The 18,818-nt window shown below is 40.7% G+C and overlaps 2 protein-coding genes across 11 annotated transcripts in view; one reads left to right on the forward strand and one right to left on the reverse strand.

Moving 5' to 3' along the window:
• Nucleotides 1-445: 445 nt before the first annotated feature.
• YARS2 (tyrosyl-tRNA synthetase 2) lies at nucleotides 446-11,722 on the forward strand. Its single transcript, XM_033222465.1, has 5 exons — nucleotides 446-1,304; nucleotides 2,344-2,511; nucleotides 7,028-7,183; nucleotides 7,798-7,968; nucleotides 11,381-11,722. The coding sequence occupies exons 1-5, from the start codon at nucleotides 526-528 to the stop codon at nucleotides 11,538-11,540; spliced, it is 1,434 nt and encodes a 477-aa protein (XP_033078356.1). The 5' UTR covers nucleotides 446-525; the 3' UTR covers nucleotides 11,541-11,722.
• A 1,470-nt stretch (nucleotides 11,723-13,192) lies between these two features.
• The window catches only part of DNM1L (dynamin 1 like), a 59,356-nt gene continuing 53,730 nt past the window's right edge, over nucleotides 13,193-18,818 (reverse strand). For all 10 annotated transcript variants that reach the window (XM_033222461.1, XM_033222462.1, XM_033222458.1 and 7 more), the window contains 4 exons: nucleotides 18,318-18,494; nucleotides 18,040-18,149; nucleotides 15,934-16,093; nucleotides 13,193-15,349 (listed from right to left, as the gene is read on the reverse strand). In XM_033222461.1, coding sequence (XP_033078352.1) covers nucleotides 15,293-15,349; nucleotides 15,934-16,093; nucleotides 18,040-18,149; nucleotides 18,318-18,494 — 504 coding nt within the window. In that variant the 3' untranslated portion in view covers nucleotides 13,193-15,292. The remainder of the gene's footprint in view (nucleotides 15,350-15,933; nucleotides 16,094-18,039; nucleotides 18,150-18,317; nucleotides 18,495-18,818) is intronic.

Below are 18,818 nucleotides of genomic sequence, written 5' to 3' on the forward strand. Positions count from 1 at the left end.
ATCTCCTGGAAGAGCAGATGAATACTGGGGACTGAGGTGCAATTGGGGAATCGGTACTATGAAATTGCCTGCGTCGCAGCAGCAACTCTCTCTCTCTGTGAAGTTAAACCAATTCCTAACCTTTCTCAACCTCTGTGAGCAGCTTTTTGCACGGAACCAAGACTAAAAAGAACTTGCGCATCACAATCTTTTTACGTGAAAATTTAAATACAAGTTAACATTTGTGAAGCGTTATGTGCCAAATGCTTTAATTCTTAAGGTTCACAACAGTCTTATGAGGTAGGAACTATCATAAGCAGATCCACACTGCGAATGGGGACATTTTCAGGGAACTTAAAGCGCCGGATCTGAGGCGGAATCGCCACTTGAAGTCGGAACTCAACTGCTGAGAGCGCAAGCTCCGTAACTACGTAACCACCTTGGGCATGCGCAGAAAAACACTGACGTACCTTCCCTAGGAGCGGCAAGCAGGTGGGTGTGGCGGGGCCCCTGCAATCCCAGCATTCCCTTCGTGCCGCCACCAATATGGCGGCGCCCATCTTTCGGTCCTTTTCCTGGGGCCGTTGGTCTGGTACCCTAAAACTCTCAGTATTCTTGCCCTTGGGGCTGCGTAAGGCCCACTCGGGCCCTCAGGGGTTACTGGCAGCGCAGAAGGCTCGAGGTCTGTTCAAGGACTTCTTCCCAGAGACGGGGACGAAAATAGAGCTCCCAGAGCTCTTCGACCGTGGCACGGCGAGTTTTCCCCAAACCATTTACTGTGGCTTCGACCCCACGGCGGACTCGCTTCATGTGGGCCATCTTCTTGCGCTGCTGGGCCTGTTTCATTTGCAGCGAGCGGGCCACAACGTGATCGCGCTGGTGGGAGGCGCCACGGCGCGCCTGGGAGACCCGAGCGGCCGTACCAAGGAACGCGAGGCGCTGGAGACAGAGCGCGTGCGAGCCAACGCGCGCGCCCTGCGCCTAGGGCTTGAGGCTCTGGCGGCTAATCACCAGCAGCTTTTCACTGATGGGCGCTCCTGGGGCAGCTTCACTGTGCTGGACAACTCGGCCTGGTACCAGAAGCAGCACCTGGTGGACTTTCTGGCGGCAGTTGGGGGTCACTTCCGCATGGGGACGCTGCTGAGCCGGCAGAGCGTGCAGCTGCGGCTCAAGAGCGCGGAGGGCATGAGCTTGGCCGAATTCTTTTACCAGGTGCTCCAGGCCTATGACTTCTATTACCTCTTCCAGCGTTATGGATGCAGGGTCCAGCTGGGCGGATCTGATCAGCTAGGCAACATTATGTCCGGATATGAGTTCATCAACAAGTAAGTGCCTTTAGACCCTGGGGAAATCCTGGGACCAAATAATGTACACACTAGTAGCCAGTGATTTACTCTTAGGATTGTAGGTTGCTGCCCTTCGTTCCAGCTCTTGTTGATTTTATCCCCATTAAGGGCGATAAAATCTATAATGGCGTTAATAACACTGGCTAATAAGAACTAAAGGGCTGAATTAAGGGTATTAAGAGTAAACGGTGTATTCTAAAAATTAGCTGGGCGTGGTGATGCACGCCTGTAATCCCAGCTCTTCGGGAGGCTGAGGCAGGAGAATGGCTTGAACCCGGGAGGCGAAGGTTGCAGTGAGCCGAGATCGCGCCACTGCACTCCAGCCTGGGCAACAGAGGGAGACTCCATCTTAAAAAAAAAAAAAAAGGAAACCGTGTATTCTAGAGCTCTGCAGGAAACAGACCACTAGTGAAGATTTCGTCGGTCTGTTTTGGTACCCCTAAGTCGTCCTTTCTAATTAGAGAAACTGCTTTTGTGTGTTTATACTAGAACGTGACTGGACCTCCTTGAGTAGCTAGCGTCTGCTTTAGCTCTGCACCCTCCATGAAACTAGTGTTAGTCCTTGGTTGGTATCTCAAAAAGTTTTTTCAACTCCAAATAACTGACAAGTAATGCGGGTCTAATAACATTTTCTGGAGAGAGGTGAAGGATAGGGCTAGCTCATGTGCTACAGAGCAAAACACATGTTTAAAAGGCATTTAGAACATTTCCTTTAGTGTCTCTTACTGACACCCTTTCACCCAGTTTTCTCCTTCCCACTCAGCCTTTCAAAATCTCTAGTCCATTGTTAGGTAGCACTTCCCCTTGGCCTGCCTAGAAACTGCCTGGAACCACTAATGAGATTCAGAATGAATAGGGTGAGTACTGTAACAGTACATAAGAGGGACAAGAATTCAGATTTAGGAGGTCAAGGAAGTTTTCCTGGAGCAAGTAACCAGAAAGAAATCTGGAAGGTGAACAGTAGAACCTACCACGACTTGTGCTTGAGGCACATAATGAAATTGTTCTTTATGCATAGGTTGACTGGAGAAGATGTATTTGGAATCACCGTTCCTCTAATTACAAGTACAACTGGAGCAAAGCTGGGAAAGTCTGCTGGCAACGCTGTTTGGCTAAACAGAGATAAGACATCTCCATTTGAATTGTATCAATTCTTTGTCAGGCAACCAGATGATTCAGTGGAAAGGTGAGTTTTGAATAATGGGCTCAGAAAAATTGACACCATAAACTCATGATGTAATTTTAGCCATTGAATCTATGTACATTTTATAGGGTTTTTGTTTTTAACTTAGTTTCTGTCTGCACATAAACCATTACATCATAGAAGACTAATTTTTACTGTGTTCTAAAGTTAAACACTTTGTTGGTTAAAGCAGAAAAACCACAGTAGATGGCTAGAAAATGTAGAGCCAACTTTTTGATCTATATCTAGCAAGTTCTTAGGATTTTATCACCTGCATATTCTGGTTTTTTCACTCCTTTCATCTTAAACTTGACTACCCTTATTTTTCCTTTGTCTTTCTCTCTCACAAATATGACTTTAAAGATTCTCTTAAGAAATGATTTTCTCCTTAAATTAAATTGCCTTAAACTCTTGGAAGAATATGAATTAATGAGAAACAAACATACCTACAACAAAAAGTGAAAAAAATATTTTGATACTCTGTAACATCAAAGTAATCTAGGAATAATTCTTTAAGACTTAATAATAAATGACTTTCCTGCTAAATATTAAAAGATGCTATTGAGCAAAATAAAGACCTACATAAATGGAGAGTTAGACCATATTGATAGTACAAAAATATATCAGTTCTTTTTTGTTTTGTTTTGAAACAGAATCTCACTCCCATTGCCCAGGCTGGAGTGTAGTGGCACAATCTTGGCTCACTGTAGCCTGGAATTCCCAGGCTCAGGTGCACACCACTATGCCCAGCTAATTTTTTATATATATATATATATATATATATATATTTTTTTTTTTTTTAGTAGAGGTAGGGTTTCACCATGTTGCCCAGGCTGGTCTCAAACTCCTGGACTCAAGCGATCAACCTGCCTCGGACTCCCAAAGTGCTGGGATTACAGGCATGAGCCCCCACACCCGGCCAGAATACCAGTTCTAGATTTGATCCACATTTAGTACAGCACCAACCATATCTAAACCAGCTTTTTGTGGAACTTGACAAGCTCATTGTAAGATTGACATAGTAATAAAAAGGGCTAAGATTGGCCAAGATGTTTTTGAAGAACAGTGTGGAAGATTATCATGCCTTATTATAAAGTTTCAGTAATTATGGTTTTTTTCTCTTTAGATTTAGTCCTAGAATGTTTGACGATATAGTCCTGGGGTTTTGATGTATTGAGAATTGATAATCTTTTTTTTTTTTTTTGAGACAGTGTCTCGTTTTGTTGCCCAGGCTGGAGTGTCCTCCGCCTCCTGGGTTCAAGCAATTCTCCTGAGTAGCTGGGACTACAGGTGTGTGCCACCATGCCCGGCTAATTTTTGTATTTTTGTAGAGGCAGGGTTTCGCCATGTTGGCCAAGCTGGTCTTGAACTCCTGACCTCAAGTGATCCACCCTCCTCAGCCTTCCAAAGTGCTGGGATTACAGGCTTGAGCTACCGCACCCAGCCTAGGTAATTGATAATCTTTTTGAAAATTGCATTTTCTATCTGGTTCTGGTGTTTAGAAATACAATTACTTTATATATATTACCTTTAAATCTAGCAACTTTGCCAAACTCATTATTTCTAATAATGACCTTTAGGTGTAAAGGTACACGTTTAAATGTAAAGTTGAGAGACCAATGGCACAGATGAGAGAATCCAGACACACTCTAGCATATATGGTCTCCTTATCTCTGGCAAAGGCGGCATTGCAGTTTGGGAAGACAGTCTTCAGTGAATATTGCTCCATTAGTTAGATGTCTTTGTGGGTGAAAAAAATGAAACTTAACCTTACATGGTACACAAAAGTCAATTCCAGGTAGATTATAGACCTAAATCTATATCAAAAGACAAAACAATAAAGCTTTTAGATAAATAGGAAAATGCCTTTATGACTTTAAGATAAAGATTCTTAAACAGGACACGAAAGGAAGAAATATATAAGTTAGACTAAATTAAAAATAAGATCTGTTCCTCATAAGTCACTGTTAAGAGTGGGAAAAGATTGCTCTGTATCAAAACATCTCATGCACCCCTTAAGTATATACACCTGTATACCCACAAAAAATTGTTTAAATAATTTCAAAAATGAAAAAACTATGTAAATACTATATTAAACATAGTTATTTTAATGTTAAAAAAAGAAATTTCTCTAAGCCAGTGAGAAAAAGACAACCCAGCAGAACAAGGGAAACAGACTTGAACAGGTACTTCACAAAGATCCTATCCAAAGGCCAAAAACATAAAAAGGTGCTTAGCCTTCATACTGAGAAGAAAAAATACAAGATAAAGGGCACGAGATACCATTATGCACCCTCCAGAATGGCTAAACTAAAGAGTTGGCAGAACCAAGTGCTGACAGGACTGTTCCAAGGTGGTGGGAGAATAAACATATAGAACCACTTTGGGAAAACATTTGGCAGTACCTACTAAAGCTAAATGTGCACATAACCTGTGATCCAGCAGTTCCTCTTCTGGGCATATACCCAACAAATTAATGCACATATGCACCAACAGTGGTATATGAGGCTATTCAGAGCAGCATTAATAGCAATTGTCTAAAAATAGAAACAGCACAAAAGTTCACAGAAAAACACATTGTAGGATAATCATAGCATGGAATGCTGTACATGCAGCATCATGGATGACTCGCCTTAACATATCGACGTGCCAGAAAATAAATTCTGTATGATTCCTTTTATATAAAATCCTACAGACAGGCAAAATTAAGTGATGCTCTTAAGGGAGGCATACTGAGATGTTAAAAAGTGTCAGGAAAGACAAGGAAGTGATTACTATCAAAGGCAAAATAGTGATTAACATGGAGCAATACTGTATTTCTTTTCTTTTCTTTTTTTTTTTTTTTTGAGATGGAGTCTCACCTCTGTCACCAGGCTAGAGTGCAGTGGCGCAATCTCGGCTCACTGCAACCTCCACCTCCCGGGTTCAAGCAATTCTCCTGCCTCAGCCTTCTGAGTAGCTGGGACTTTTTGTGTATTTTTTAATAGAGATAGGGTTTCACCATGTTGTCCAGGCTGGTCTCAATCTCCTGACCTCATGATCCACCCACCTCGGCCTCCCAAAGTGCTGGGATTACAGGCGTGAGCCACCACGCCCGGCCCAGTATTGTATTTCTTGACCATGGTAATGGTTACGTAGATGCTTTATGATTCATTAAGCTGTATCTTTGCGAATAATGGACTTTTTTCTGTGTGTTAGGTATTTCACCAAAGAAAAAGGTTAAAAAGAGAATACATATAGGATGATATTAATAGTCATATATCACTTAACAATAGGGATACAATCTGGGAAATGTGTTGTTGGTGATCTCATCATTGCAAATATCATAGAGTGTCCCCACGCAAACACAGGTAGCATAGCCTACTACACACCTAGGCTATACAGTGTGCCCTTCCTAGGGCAGAAGCATGTACAGCACATGACTGTACTAAATATTGAAGGCAGTGGTAACACGAGGGTAAGTGTTTGTATACGTAAACGTAGAAAAGGTACCATGTACTATGGCATTATAATGTTATGGACCACTGTGAGACCGTACCAGTCCGTGGCCTATTAGGAACAGGGCCGCACAACAGGAGCTGAGTGGCAGGCGAGCGAGCATTACCACCTGGGTTCCATCTCCTGTCAGATCCCCTGTGGCATTAGATTCCTATAGGAGCACAAACCCTGTTGTGAACTGCGCACGCAAGAGACTAGGTTGCGCACTCCTTAGGAGGATCTAACAAATGCCTGATGATCTGAAGGGAAACAGTTTCATTCTGAAACCACCTTCCCTCCCCGCCGCCCCCTGGTGCCAAAATGGTTGGGGATCCCGCATAGATGCAGGCCGTCATTGACAGGAGCATCATTATGCAGAGCATGATGATTTATATCATTTTTTAAAATCACACAGTACTTTTTTTTATGGCCACATGCACATAAAAGTATAAGATTTATGGTTATCTCTGGGGGCAAGGCAGGGAATGTGATTGGACTGGGGCCTTCATCTATGCCTATTTTGTTCCTTTTAAAAAGGATACATGAGGCTGGGTGTGGTGGCTCACACCCATAATCCCAACACTTTGGGAGGCTGAGACAAGAGGATCACTTGAGCCCAGGAGTTTGAGACCAGCCTGGGCAACACGGGCGACCCTGTCTTTAAAAAAAAAAATTAACAAATTAGCCAGGTGTGGTGGCACAAGCCTGTGGTCCCGGCTACTTGGGAGGCTGAGGTGGTAGAATTGGTTGAGCCCAGGAGGTTGAGGTTACAGTGAGCCATGATCATGCCACTGCACTCCAGTCTGGGCAACAGCAAGACCCCCATCTCAAAAAAAAAAAAAAAAAAAGGGAAAGAAATTGAAAACAAAGATGCCAAAATAGTAACACCTTAAATCTGGGTGATGTGTGCATGGGACCTACTATGTTCAGTATGTTTCTGTATGTTTGTTTCATATTTAAAAATAAGCAGGATAACTTTAAAGGGTAAAGGAGCTGGACATATAAATTAGGTATGTGATGTAATTCTTTTTTTGTCCCAAAGGTACCTGAAGCTGTTTACTTTCCTGCCCCTTCCAGAGATTGATCATATCATGCAGCTGCATGTCAAAGAGCCAGAAAGGCGGGGTCCTCAGAAACGACTGGCAGCAGAAGTAACAAAGCTTGTTCATGGACGAGAAGGATTGGATTCTGCTAAAAGGTAGTCGTTTAGTATAATTAACACCTGATAGTTATTTAGTGGATGGACATGAGAAAAGTAGGAGGTATGCTGTTTTAGGGTTATCTTGTCATTTATTACAAGGACTTTCAGTATTTGACTTAGCAATTTAAAATAGCCCCTGTTTATTGGAAAGGATTATCTTGAATTAAGTTCATGAATTATACCAGATAGATGTTTAAAAAACTTTTAGTCTAGGCCGGGCGCAGTGGCTCACGCCTGTAATCCCAGCACATTGGGAGGCCAAGATGGGCGGATCACGAGGTCAGGAGTTCGAGACCAGCCTGACCAACATGGTGAAACCCCATCTCTACTAAAAATACAAAAATTTGCTGGGCATGGTGGCACACGCCTGTAATCCCAGCTACTCAGGAGGCTGAGGCAGGAGAATCACTTGAACCCAGGAGGCGGAGGTTGCAGTGAGCTGAGATCACACCATTGCAATCCAGCCAGGGCAACAGAGCAAGACTCCATCTCAAAAAAAAAAAAAAAACTTTTAGTCTAGAACTTGGACACTCTATAATTGGTTAATGGGTATTAGAACATGTATTTGAATAAACATGTATATAATGTGGCTCTTAAAATGTGTTTTTCAGGTGTACACAAGCCCTTTATCATAGTAGCATAGATGCACTGGAGGTCATGTCTGATCAGGAGTTAAAAGAGTTGTTTAAAGAAGCTCCATTTTCTGAATTTTTTCTCGATCCTGGAACAAGTGTCCTAGATACCTGCCGCAAAGCAAATGCCATTCCAGATGGTCCCCGAGGGTAAGATTATTTAACTTTTAGATTAACAGTTAATTCACCATTAAATGTTACAGTTCACAAGGCCAGGAGCAGTGGCTCACGCCTGTAATCCCAGCACTTTGGGAGGCCGAAGCAGGCGTATCACGAGGTCAGGAGATGGATACCATCCTGGCTAACACGGTGAAACCCCGTCTCTACTAAAAATACAAAAACTTAGCCAGGCATGGGGGCAGGTGCCTGTAGTCCCAGCTACTTGGGAGGCTGAGGCAGGAGAATGGCATCAACTCGGGAGGCGGAGCTTGCAGTGAGCAGAGATCCCACCACTGCACTCCAGCCTGGGCGACAGAGCGAGACTCCGTCCCAAACAATAAATAAATAAATAAAATGTTACAGTTCACCGCATGTGTTTCCAGAGAGGGTGTTTTCCTGACAATGCTTTAGTGGCATCTCTTCCTTAGAAAAGTTAGTTTAGTCCAAGAATAAAGTATAGCCTGAGAGTACTTATTGTTGAAAATACCTTACATTTTCTATAATAGTACAATACTCATATACTGTCTCTTACTACATCTAACCCAGTCTTTCCTTCAACACTGGAAAAGTGCATTTGAGGGACATGTTGTTCAGTAAATATACTGGCATCAGTGTACGGCTTAGGGATATGGTCACAATTTTAGAGGGACGCAGAAACAGAGGCCCTGTGTAACAGATTCACCCAGCCCCTCTCATAGTCTGTATCCTCTTTATACTCAGGGATGGGAAAGGTTACCTATCTATAGTATTATCTGAATTTCTGAAAATGAAATGAGCGCTAATGGGCAAAACTGCAAGTACTTTTGCACTGACCTACTAACGTCATAAGACTATTATTGTAAACTATATAATAATCCCCTTGAGAACTGCATTTTCTATTCAGGAATTGAGTAGAATATTTTAATTCCTCAGTTATGAGGTATTAAAGAATAAGGTGTTTCACAAAAAATAATTCAGCATGTAATTGATGCTTATCCATTTTTAAATGAGCAGTGAAATGGAAGGAAAAGTGTTGGGTAGCCAGAAGACCCCCGGGTGCCTCTTTTACAGGAGTTCACACATAAGTCAAATGGTTATCAGCCATATCATGGCCATGATTATGAATGACATTTGTTATAGCTGCTGTTCTCTTTCAATTGTCTTAGATTGTTTGCCTCTGTCCTAAAGAGTCCTAGATTATTCTGCCTGGAGAAAGCACCCATTGTCTCCCTGTGCATCACCTGCCACTCCACCTTAGTGATTCCCTCATCTGCTGGTTTAATACACAGTGAATTTGAGGCTGGTGTCATATACTTCCCTAGAGTACGTCATGGAGCCAAGTAATTTTCCTCACTATGGAAGCAGATTTTGTTTTCTTCTTAGCGTTACTGTGGTGTGTTCACTAATACTGGAAGCTTTACCACTACTAAAGATGACACCACATCTGATTTAGCCAGGGCTCTAAGTAATACTGATTATATTTTTTTTATATTATATAAGCTAAATAGGTTTGGTGCATTTAAGTAAAACTTAGAACATGATCTGGAAACCAGCAGGCAACGTAAAATAATACTTCCTAAAAAAAAGGAATCTGCCTTAAGTAGAAAATCTTTTACTGATGAGTTTTATAAAACCATGTCCATGGCCAGGTATGGTGGCTCACACCTGTAATCCCAGCACTTTGGAAGGCCGGGGGTGGGAGGATTGCTTGGGGCCAGGAATTCAAGATCCGTGTGGGCAAGAATGTAGTGAGACTCCGTCTCTACCCAAAAAAAAAAAAGTATAAAAATATTTTTAAAACTATGTCAGTAGTTGTTTCTTAATTTGGTAACACATTCAGATGAGAGAAAACCACCATTTATCTTTATTAAGGACTTCCAAAGATCTAGCCATGCTGTAGCCCTGACTTCTCAGATCTCACCACTTTCTAGCTGCTCCCATGTTTCCTGACGACTGTCAAGGTAGCTTCACTCCCAGTTTAAGTATCTCTTTTTTCAGTGAAATGTTCAGCCCTCACCTACCCAGTGTGCTCCTAGAACAACTTCTCCTAGGTCTTTTTTGGTTTTTTCTTGAGACGGAGTCTCGCTCTGTTGCCCAGGCCGGAGTGCAGTGGCGCGATCTCAGCTCACTGCAACCTCTGCCTCCCGGGTTCAAGCAGGTCTGCCTCAGCCTCCCGAGTAGCTGGGATTACAGGCACCCGCCACCACACCCGGCTCATTTTTTTTGTATATTTTAGTAGAGACGGGGTTTCACCATGTTAGGCAGGATGGTCTTGATCTCCTGACCTTGTGATCTGCCCGCGTCGGCCTGTCAAAGTGCTGAGATTACAGGCATGAGGTACCGTGTCCAGCTTCTCCTAGGTCAGCATTAATCACAGTGTGTTGTCATTGTTCATTTATTTATCTTTATCTCTCTGCTAGATTGCAGTACCATTTATATTTAGCACATAGAGCTCTGTAAATGTTTAGTGAATTAGTTGGATGATAAATAACTCCAGTGAAATTTATTTAACTTTATATATGCCATCAATTTTGGTTAGTAATCTGATGTATTAGATCAGCTATGGATCTCCAATTTCTGAAACCAACCAATTTCATTTTTAAGAAAATTTTTCATTTTAACAATTTGCTATTTGCATAGTCTCAATATAATTTGCAAGGACTTTCCAGCTTCATAAGCAAGTTTCCTAAAGATTTCTGTAGCTAACACTGTAGTTGTGACTTGTGTCTCATGGATAGTTTACTGAAAGCAACAATTGTTCTTTTATTTTTAGAAGTTTCTTTTCTGTGATTTTTTTTCCCCAAGGTGGTGGGGGGGAATTCTCCCTTATTCCTATTCACTTCGTTTTTAAAGCCACTACCAACTGAATAGTTAGCAAAAGCAGTGAGATATGCCAGCTCTTTTTCTCCACTAAACAAGAAATTTACCTTTATGCCTTGCATCTCAGATGCAAGGCATAAATTCCAGCCAGGCGCAGTGGTTCACACCTGTATTCCCAGCACTTTAGGAGGCCGAAGCAGGTGGATCACCTGAGGTCGGGAGTTTGAGACCAGCCTGGCCAACATGGCGAAACCCATCTCTACTAAAAATACAAAAATTAGCCAGGTGTGGTGGCAGGCACCTGTAATCCCAGCTACTCTGGAGGCTGAGGCAGAAGAATCACTTAGAACGCAGGAGGCAGAGGTTGCAGTGAGCTGAGATCACACCAGCCTGGGCTACAGAGCAAGACTGTGTCTCAAAAAGAAACAAAAAACAAAGAGCATTAAAGGGAGGCAGAATCTATTAATAGAGCAAACACGAAGGTAACAGTCCAGGGCCACATATTCTCAATTGGAGAGCCTCTGAAATCTAAGTGAACAGTCTTTGGGGGACAGATCAACAGTGATTGGATCTCTCTACTTACTAAATGTTTCTGTTTTTTTAGGTATCGAATGATAACAGAAGGCGGAGTCAGCATAAATCACCGACAAGTAACAAATCCTGAGAGTGTTTTAGTTGTTGGACAACATATTCTCAAGAATGGACTTTCCTTACTTAAAATAGGAAAAAGAAATTTCTACATTATAAAATGGCTTCAGTTATGATGAAAAGTCCTTCATGTTGTCCAAATAAACTTAACCATCCTTCATTCTCAAGACCTCTGAAGGGTTGGCTCCAGAACTTAGACCTTTGCTTATGCAAATCAGAAAAATAGAATGGACTAGGACTCAGTGTGAGTAACTTCACTATTTTTATGGGCCGGTTAATAAATATTTGTTTAATGATGGGATGTTTTATTTTCTGATGTACAAACCTTGATTACCATAAAAAACCATGACTTTCAGGGTTAATCTCTTTATACTTCAGAAGAGAAAGAAATGCTGGCTTTCGTATCTTACCCTTCCTGCTCTCCTTTTTGTAGTGACGAGGAACAATGAAAAAGAGGTAGTGTAAGGAATTGTGAGGCAGGGTGCAGTGGCTCACACCTATAATCCCAGCACTTTGAGAGGCCAAGCTGGGCAAATCGCTTGAGGCCAGGAGTTTGAGACCAGCCTGGCCAACAGGGTGAAACCCTGTCTCTACTGAAAATATAAAAATTAGCCAGGCATGGTGGCAGACCTGTAACTCCAGCTACTCAAGAGCCTGAGCTGCGAGAATCACTCAAACCCAGTAGATGGAAGTTGCAGTGAGCTGAGATCACACCACTGCACTCCAGCCTGGGAGATAGCATGAGTAGTGAGTGACACTCTGTCTCAAAAAAATAAAGAAATTGTAGCTGCTTTTGTATCAGATATGGAGCACCGATCTCACTAATATTATATAGTTGTTTATCAAATCAACAGAGCCTCTAGTGTCCACATCAGAAATGGAAAAACTAGTATTAAAAACTTTGATTCGAAATTTGGTTTTTTTGTAGTTCAGGGAGCAAATGTAGTTCTCCTTAAAAAGGAGAAAAGTTAGATGAGGCCATGGTTGCTTTAAGAAATTACAGTAAGAAGTAGTTTCTTTACAAAGAATAGTACAAAAATCAGTATGTGACTTTTCAGAAAGTTTCTAATTCAGTTTTCTAGTTCCTTGCCTGTGTTCCAGTGTAATTCTATTCACATTAAGCCTTGTTTTGTCAGTGGATTCCTATGGTAGCAATGTTTTTTTTAATTTAGAAATTTAAATTGGTTTTAAGTTTCAACTTTTCCCCCCAAACAGATTCCAACTTGAGGTAAATTAAAAAGTTATACCCCCAAAATAAAGGCAATTATACCAAATATGCAATCATATGAGAATATCAAAAAGTATCCAGGTAAGGAAAGTTTTCAGGTCAAACTTAAAGGATTTGGAATCAAGACTGAGCTAGCTCTGCAAACATGAGGCAAATTAATTCTCCAGAACTATTTCCATATCTGAAAAATCAAGGCAGTGGCCTCCCTGTTGCCTTGAGGATCAAGTGAATCACATACAAAATGATTAATCAGATTTCTTTTGAAAACCTTACAGGCAGCAGAGCATGGCTTTAGTGTTCAGATTCTAGCCATGTACTACCTGGATTACTTGGAGCAAGTCACTGTCTTCATACGCAAAAATGGCGATGTTATAATACCTTGGTGAACTGTCAGAATCTGGTAGGAAAAAAGTTATAAAATGTTTGGTATTCTATACAGTTATGTTCCAAAATAGATTTAGGTATTAAAAAGCTCTTTCTTTTCTCTCTCTCCCTTTCTCTGGGAGAAAAGTTAAGAATTCATTTTTTGACAAACTTTAATGTCATTTCATACCAGCAATTTTATTTACACAGCAAGTACAGGTATGTTATAAATGTCAGAGATCATCTCTACATTTCAGATCTTGATTCAGTTTAAGGGCCAACAAAGGAAGGTTTTTCTCTTTCCATTAAGTTTCTTGCCTCCGATTTTGTTGTACAAAGTGTGTAGTACTAGCAAGTGCATTACCATAGTATGTCTTTAATTTTCAATTTGAAATCTGATGTGCTTGAGAAAAGTGCATCAAAAATTTTTGTTTTTGTTTTCCTTACAAATTCAAAAGACTAGAATAATGGTAGTCATCTGGAAAAAGTAAATCATGGATGGCTATAATTTTGAAACTGATGCTTAATGATGGCAGTGATTTTTAAGTGTGGTAACGTTTTGGGAGCATGTATCCTCTCTCAAGGTGGTACTAGTAAGAGATTCAAAGTAGTACCATATTGGATCAGACTGATGATGTGGGGTTTTTTATGTGTGAGATCAGTTGGTGAGCCTGTTGTTCCTTAGTAAATTGATGCCATAAGCTAAAGTTAACATATTCATATTTTCCCTGCCAGTAGTCCTTCATAAATATCGGGTCATACACTGAAAAAAAAAAAAAATTATCTGCAATATAAATGTATTGTCTATTAGAAATGGGGCTAGATGTCTTAAGGATTTCTAAGTATATCTTAAAATTTATAATGTTGTGGTTCATACCAAGAATCATCTGGGGAATTTTAACAAAATATGTATACGTTCTAAACCTCATCACTACCCCATAAATGCAGCTTAAATCTGAAGGAGTATGTGTATCGGGGTGTTTTTCTTTTTTCTTTTTTGAGATGGAGTTTCGCTCTTGTTGCCCAGGCTGGAGTGCAATGGCACGATCTTAGCTCACCACAACCTCCACCTCCCGGGTTCAAGTGATTCTCTTGCCTCACCCTCCCGAGTAGCTGGGATTACAGGCATGCACCACCACGCTGGGCTAATTTTGTATTTTTAGTAGAGACAGGGTTTCTCCGTGTTGGTCAAGCTGGTCTCCAACTCCTGACCTCAGGTGATCTGCCTGCCTCGGCCTCCCAAAGTGCTGGGATTACAGGCGTGAGCCACCACGCCTGGCCTTGGGTGTTTCTTTCAGCTCCTCCAGTACTTTCATACTATTCTAATACATTTTGTTGGTATGAAGCAAAAGTAGCTATTACCAGTGCATACATACAGTACATTGGTTTTAAGTTCCACCTCAAAGTGAATCTTAGAGCCTGGTTTAAGTGCTCCGCTTTAGAGAGATATACCTTAATTACTACTGTATTTCAAATTAAGGGAAATTTAGGTCATCATTTGATTTTCTAAAACCTAAAAGGAACTGGCCATCATTACCAAGTCTTTCTAGATAATCAAGGGTAGATGGCTGTTTTTAATGTAGGAATTAATGTACACATTCCAGCTTTCAGGTTTAAATATGAATCAAAGCATATTTTAATTTGCTAGCGCAAATGGACCCAGAATTGGAAGGGCTATGTAACTACACGGTATGCACACCACATCCATGTCAGTGTCACAGATCCTCTTGTGCATTCAGCTTTCTTAAAAACACATCAAAGGCTGCAGAGAAGCTCAGAAAAACTAAATTGCAGGACAGGTGGAATACAATGACTATGTGAGGAACTTGCCAACTCACATCTTTCAAAGCCAGATCAGCTTATATAGTACATGCATTCTAGTCATATGAAATGTTCTCTTGGCGCTTTCTTCTTGGAGGACTGGCAGCAGCTTTGAGACTACTAACAGATTATTACACAGGTCATCTTATCCACAGGCAAACTGCTTTGCACAGCTAGAACATTAACAGTTCTTTTTAAGTTCAGATGAAACTGTCACAAGACAGACTTGATGTATTTTACATATACTGGGAAACTTTAGAAACAGCCATTTATTATTTGGATTAAATGTGTGATTCGTTCTGCAATATGGAATACACTTTTCAGTTTATAGCCAGTCTTCACATGAGCAGATTCATACCACTGCAATACACAGGAGTTCATAAATAAGATTCAACTCAGGTAGGCAGTAACTAGCAAGTTTTGAGTCAACAAAGTCTCAGTATTACATAGTTCTCTTCACCAAAGATGAGTCTCTCGGATTTCAGCAATAATTTGACTGGCTCCTTGTAATGCCTGCATTAAAGGAAATAAAAATTTTAAATGCTATTACAAAGTTATGAAATTAATCTGAATTATGCAGGGTGATTTTCCAATGTATATGTGGTAGGTTTATAACTAACCAACATCTTCTCTGGAATTTGAATCTAATCAAGTACCGGCTGGGTGAGGTGGCTCACGCCTGTAATCCCAGCACTTAATCCCAGTACTCTGGGAGGCTGAGCTGGGCAGATCATGAGGTCAGGATATCAAGACCATCCTAGCTAACACGGTCTCTACTAAAAATACCAAAAAGCAGCCGGGCGTAGTGGCGGGCACCTATGGTCCCAGCTACTCGGGAGGCTGAGGCAGGAGAATGGCGTGAACCCGGGAGGCGGAGCTTGCAGTGAGCTGAGAGATGGCACCACTGCACTCTAGCCTGGGCTACAGAGCAAGACTCCGTCTCAAAAAAAAAAAAAAGATTTTTATCAAGTACCAATAGGAAACAAGCCTAGCTAGAATATAAAGACTATATACATCCAATAATCAAACTGCATTTAACACTATTTCTATGTTTCTATCTACTACCCAAGTATAACAATTCCAAAGATTCACAGTACCTTTAGCATATCAGCTGCTTCTTTCCTGCGCTGTGCCATGTCCTCAGATTCAGTCAGCAGATCATCCAATAAGGATGATTTATAGAGCTGGCCTACTAGCTCACTCTGAAGAGTGTCTTTCACATGATTAACCAAAAAATGCATTACTGCCTTTGGCACACTGCAAACAAAACCAAATTACGGAATTTTAGCCAAAATTCTACTTTTAATCATCTGGGCTTAGAAAATAACCTCATGAAATAAAGTTAAGTAAGAACACTGTACTACTTTGGATATTTCATTAATGGTGTAATCGCCCTTTATATTTTTGCTTAATTATAATTAAACATTAAGAAAAGCAGTTCTCGGCCAGGCCCAGTGGCTCATGCCTGTAATCCCAGCACTTCAGGAGGCTGAGGCGGGTGGATTGCTTGAGGCCAGGAGTTTGACACCAGCATGGCCAACATGGTGAAACCCCGTCGGCACTAAAACTACAAAAATTAGCTTAGCGCGGTGGCACATGCCTGTGATCCCAGCTACTCGAGAGGCTGAGCTACTTTACCTTCTTTCCATCATCCTTATTTCAAAACTCTTCAATAGGCATTTATTCATAATAGCCAATAAGTGAGAAAAACACAAACATCAGCTGATGAATGGATAACACAGTATATCTATAATCTAGTATTATTCACAGATAAAAAGATACATCACTTAATGACAAGGATATGCTCTGAGAAATGCATTATTAGATGATTTCATTACGTGATCACCACAGAGAGTCCTTACACAAATGTAGATGGTACAGCCTACGATATGCCTAAGCTATATGGGATAGCCTATTGCTCCTAGGCTACAAACATGTACAGCATGTTACTGTACTGAATAGGGAACTGTAATACAATGGGAAGAATTCGTGTATCTAAACATAGAAAATGTACAGCAAAAATATGGTATTATAATCTAATGGGAACACATTCAAATATGTTGTGTGTTGACAAAAATGTTATGTGGCGCATGACTATACTGATTCATACTACAATACAGATGAGGCTTGAAAACATTAAGTGAGCCAGGTGCGATGGCTCACGCCTGTAATCCCAGCACTTTGAGAGGCCGAGACAGGTGAATCACCTGACGTCAGGAGTTCGAGACCAGCCTGGCTAATATGGTGAAACCCGTCTCTACTAAAAATACAAAAATCAGCCAGGCATGGTGCTGCACACCTGTTATCCCAGCTACTCAGGAAGCTAAGGCAGGAGAATCGCTTGAACCCCGAAGGCAGAGGTTGAAGTAGGCCAAGACTGTGCCACTGCACTCCAGCCTGAGCGACAAAGCGAGACTCCATCTCAAAACAAAAACACCCTCTGCATGGGATGGGGGCAATGAAGGAGACAAATGGAATTTTTTCAAGCCCACAGTGTAAAACACTAGGAACTATTATTTCTACTACAAGCTATAGGTTTAAAAAGTCTACAAGCAAAAAAGATAAATGGTTCTACAGACAAAATCATTTATTTCAATATGAAGTATATTTATTACTCTGTGCAGTAAAATTCATCTTAGCTGCTGACAGATTACCAAAAACTGGATACAGAATATTTTCTAATAGATCACGTCATACAACTAAATGTGTATTTTCCTTATTACTGCATGAAAATGACATACCAGGCAACATGAAGGAGAAGATGCAGTAGGGGAGTAGACACATGCAAAAACATTCTGAACGAGAAACCGTATACTTATTTCTTAGTAAAAGACATTTGTTTTGATACTTTGGAAAACCAAGTTAAATTAAAAAGGCAAGTCAGTGTTACTAGCCAAAATAATTAATGAAACTACTAAATTAAAATTTAGGAAAAAAGCCATTTTCTTAAATGACTCAAAATGTGGCAGCCATATAGAACAAAAGATTCATTTTAATAGCTTTTTCTAGCTGATACATGAGGTCCTAGTCATTCTATGTTAACAAACTGAGTCTTGCTACAAGTTACCAAAGGACTATCAGAGAATCCACTCGATGATTTAGAATAAAAACCTAAAATTTTAAAAATACATGTATTTTTCAAAACAGATCATAGAATCATCCAGCAGTATTAGAGCCTGTGATTTATAGTAAGTAATACTAACCTGTCTTGAATATTCTTTCTGACAATGAGAAAATATGATTTAATGAGTCGTTCAATAACCTCACAATCTCGCTGTTCCCGAGCAGATAGTTTCCGTGCAACAGGAACTGGCTAAATAGGGATGGGGGGGGAAAAATGTTACTTTTGTGACACTTTGAAATGACAGCATTTAACATCTGAAAGTTATATAAGTTTTTGAGACTTTAGTTCTTTCTGTCTAATCATTTTCCTACTAACTTGGTCATCTTATCAGACCTAAACCAAATTGTCATGGCTTACCACATCCAGCAGATTCACAGCATGACCTTTTTGTGGACTGGCTGGCATAATTGGAATGGGTTTTGATTTTTCTTCTGCTAATAACTCTTCAGCTTTTGAAGTTTTCAGCATTCCTCTCCAATTGCCTGTTGTTGGTTCTTGAACACCATCTCCAACCCCACCACCTCCAGATGCAACCTGAAAAAACATGTTCCAAAACCTATACCAACCATATCATATCTGACCTTAACTAAAACAAAGTTCATTTTATTTCACAGTAGTCAATATACATCCAGTACCCATCTGAAGTTTATTCATACAGATAATGAGGTCAGAAGGAGACAGTAGGTAGCATGTATAACTGAAACCCTGACCTAGCTAAATAAGAGGTTCTGCTGTAAGTTGTTTGCAAGGCATCAACCAATTTATGTTCTATTTAATTCCTTTTTTCTTTATCATTCGCTCGCTAACTTTTCAAAATCATTCCTCTTCTCCCACCCTTCAAACGCTAAATTGTAGAAA

The sequence above is a fragment of the Trachypithecus francoisi genome, unplaced genomic scaffold (genome assembly GCF_009764315.1).
Source record: "Trachypithecus francoisi isolate TF-2019V2 unplaced genomic scaffold, Tfra_2.0 Lachesis_group11, whole genome shotgun sequence".
NCBI lineage: Eukaryota > Metazoa > Chordata > Mammalia > Primates > Cercopithecidae > Trachypithecus > Trachypithecus francoisi.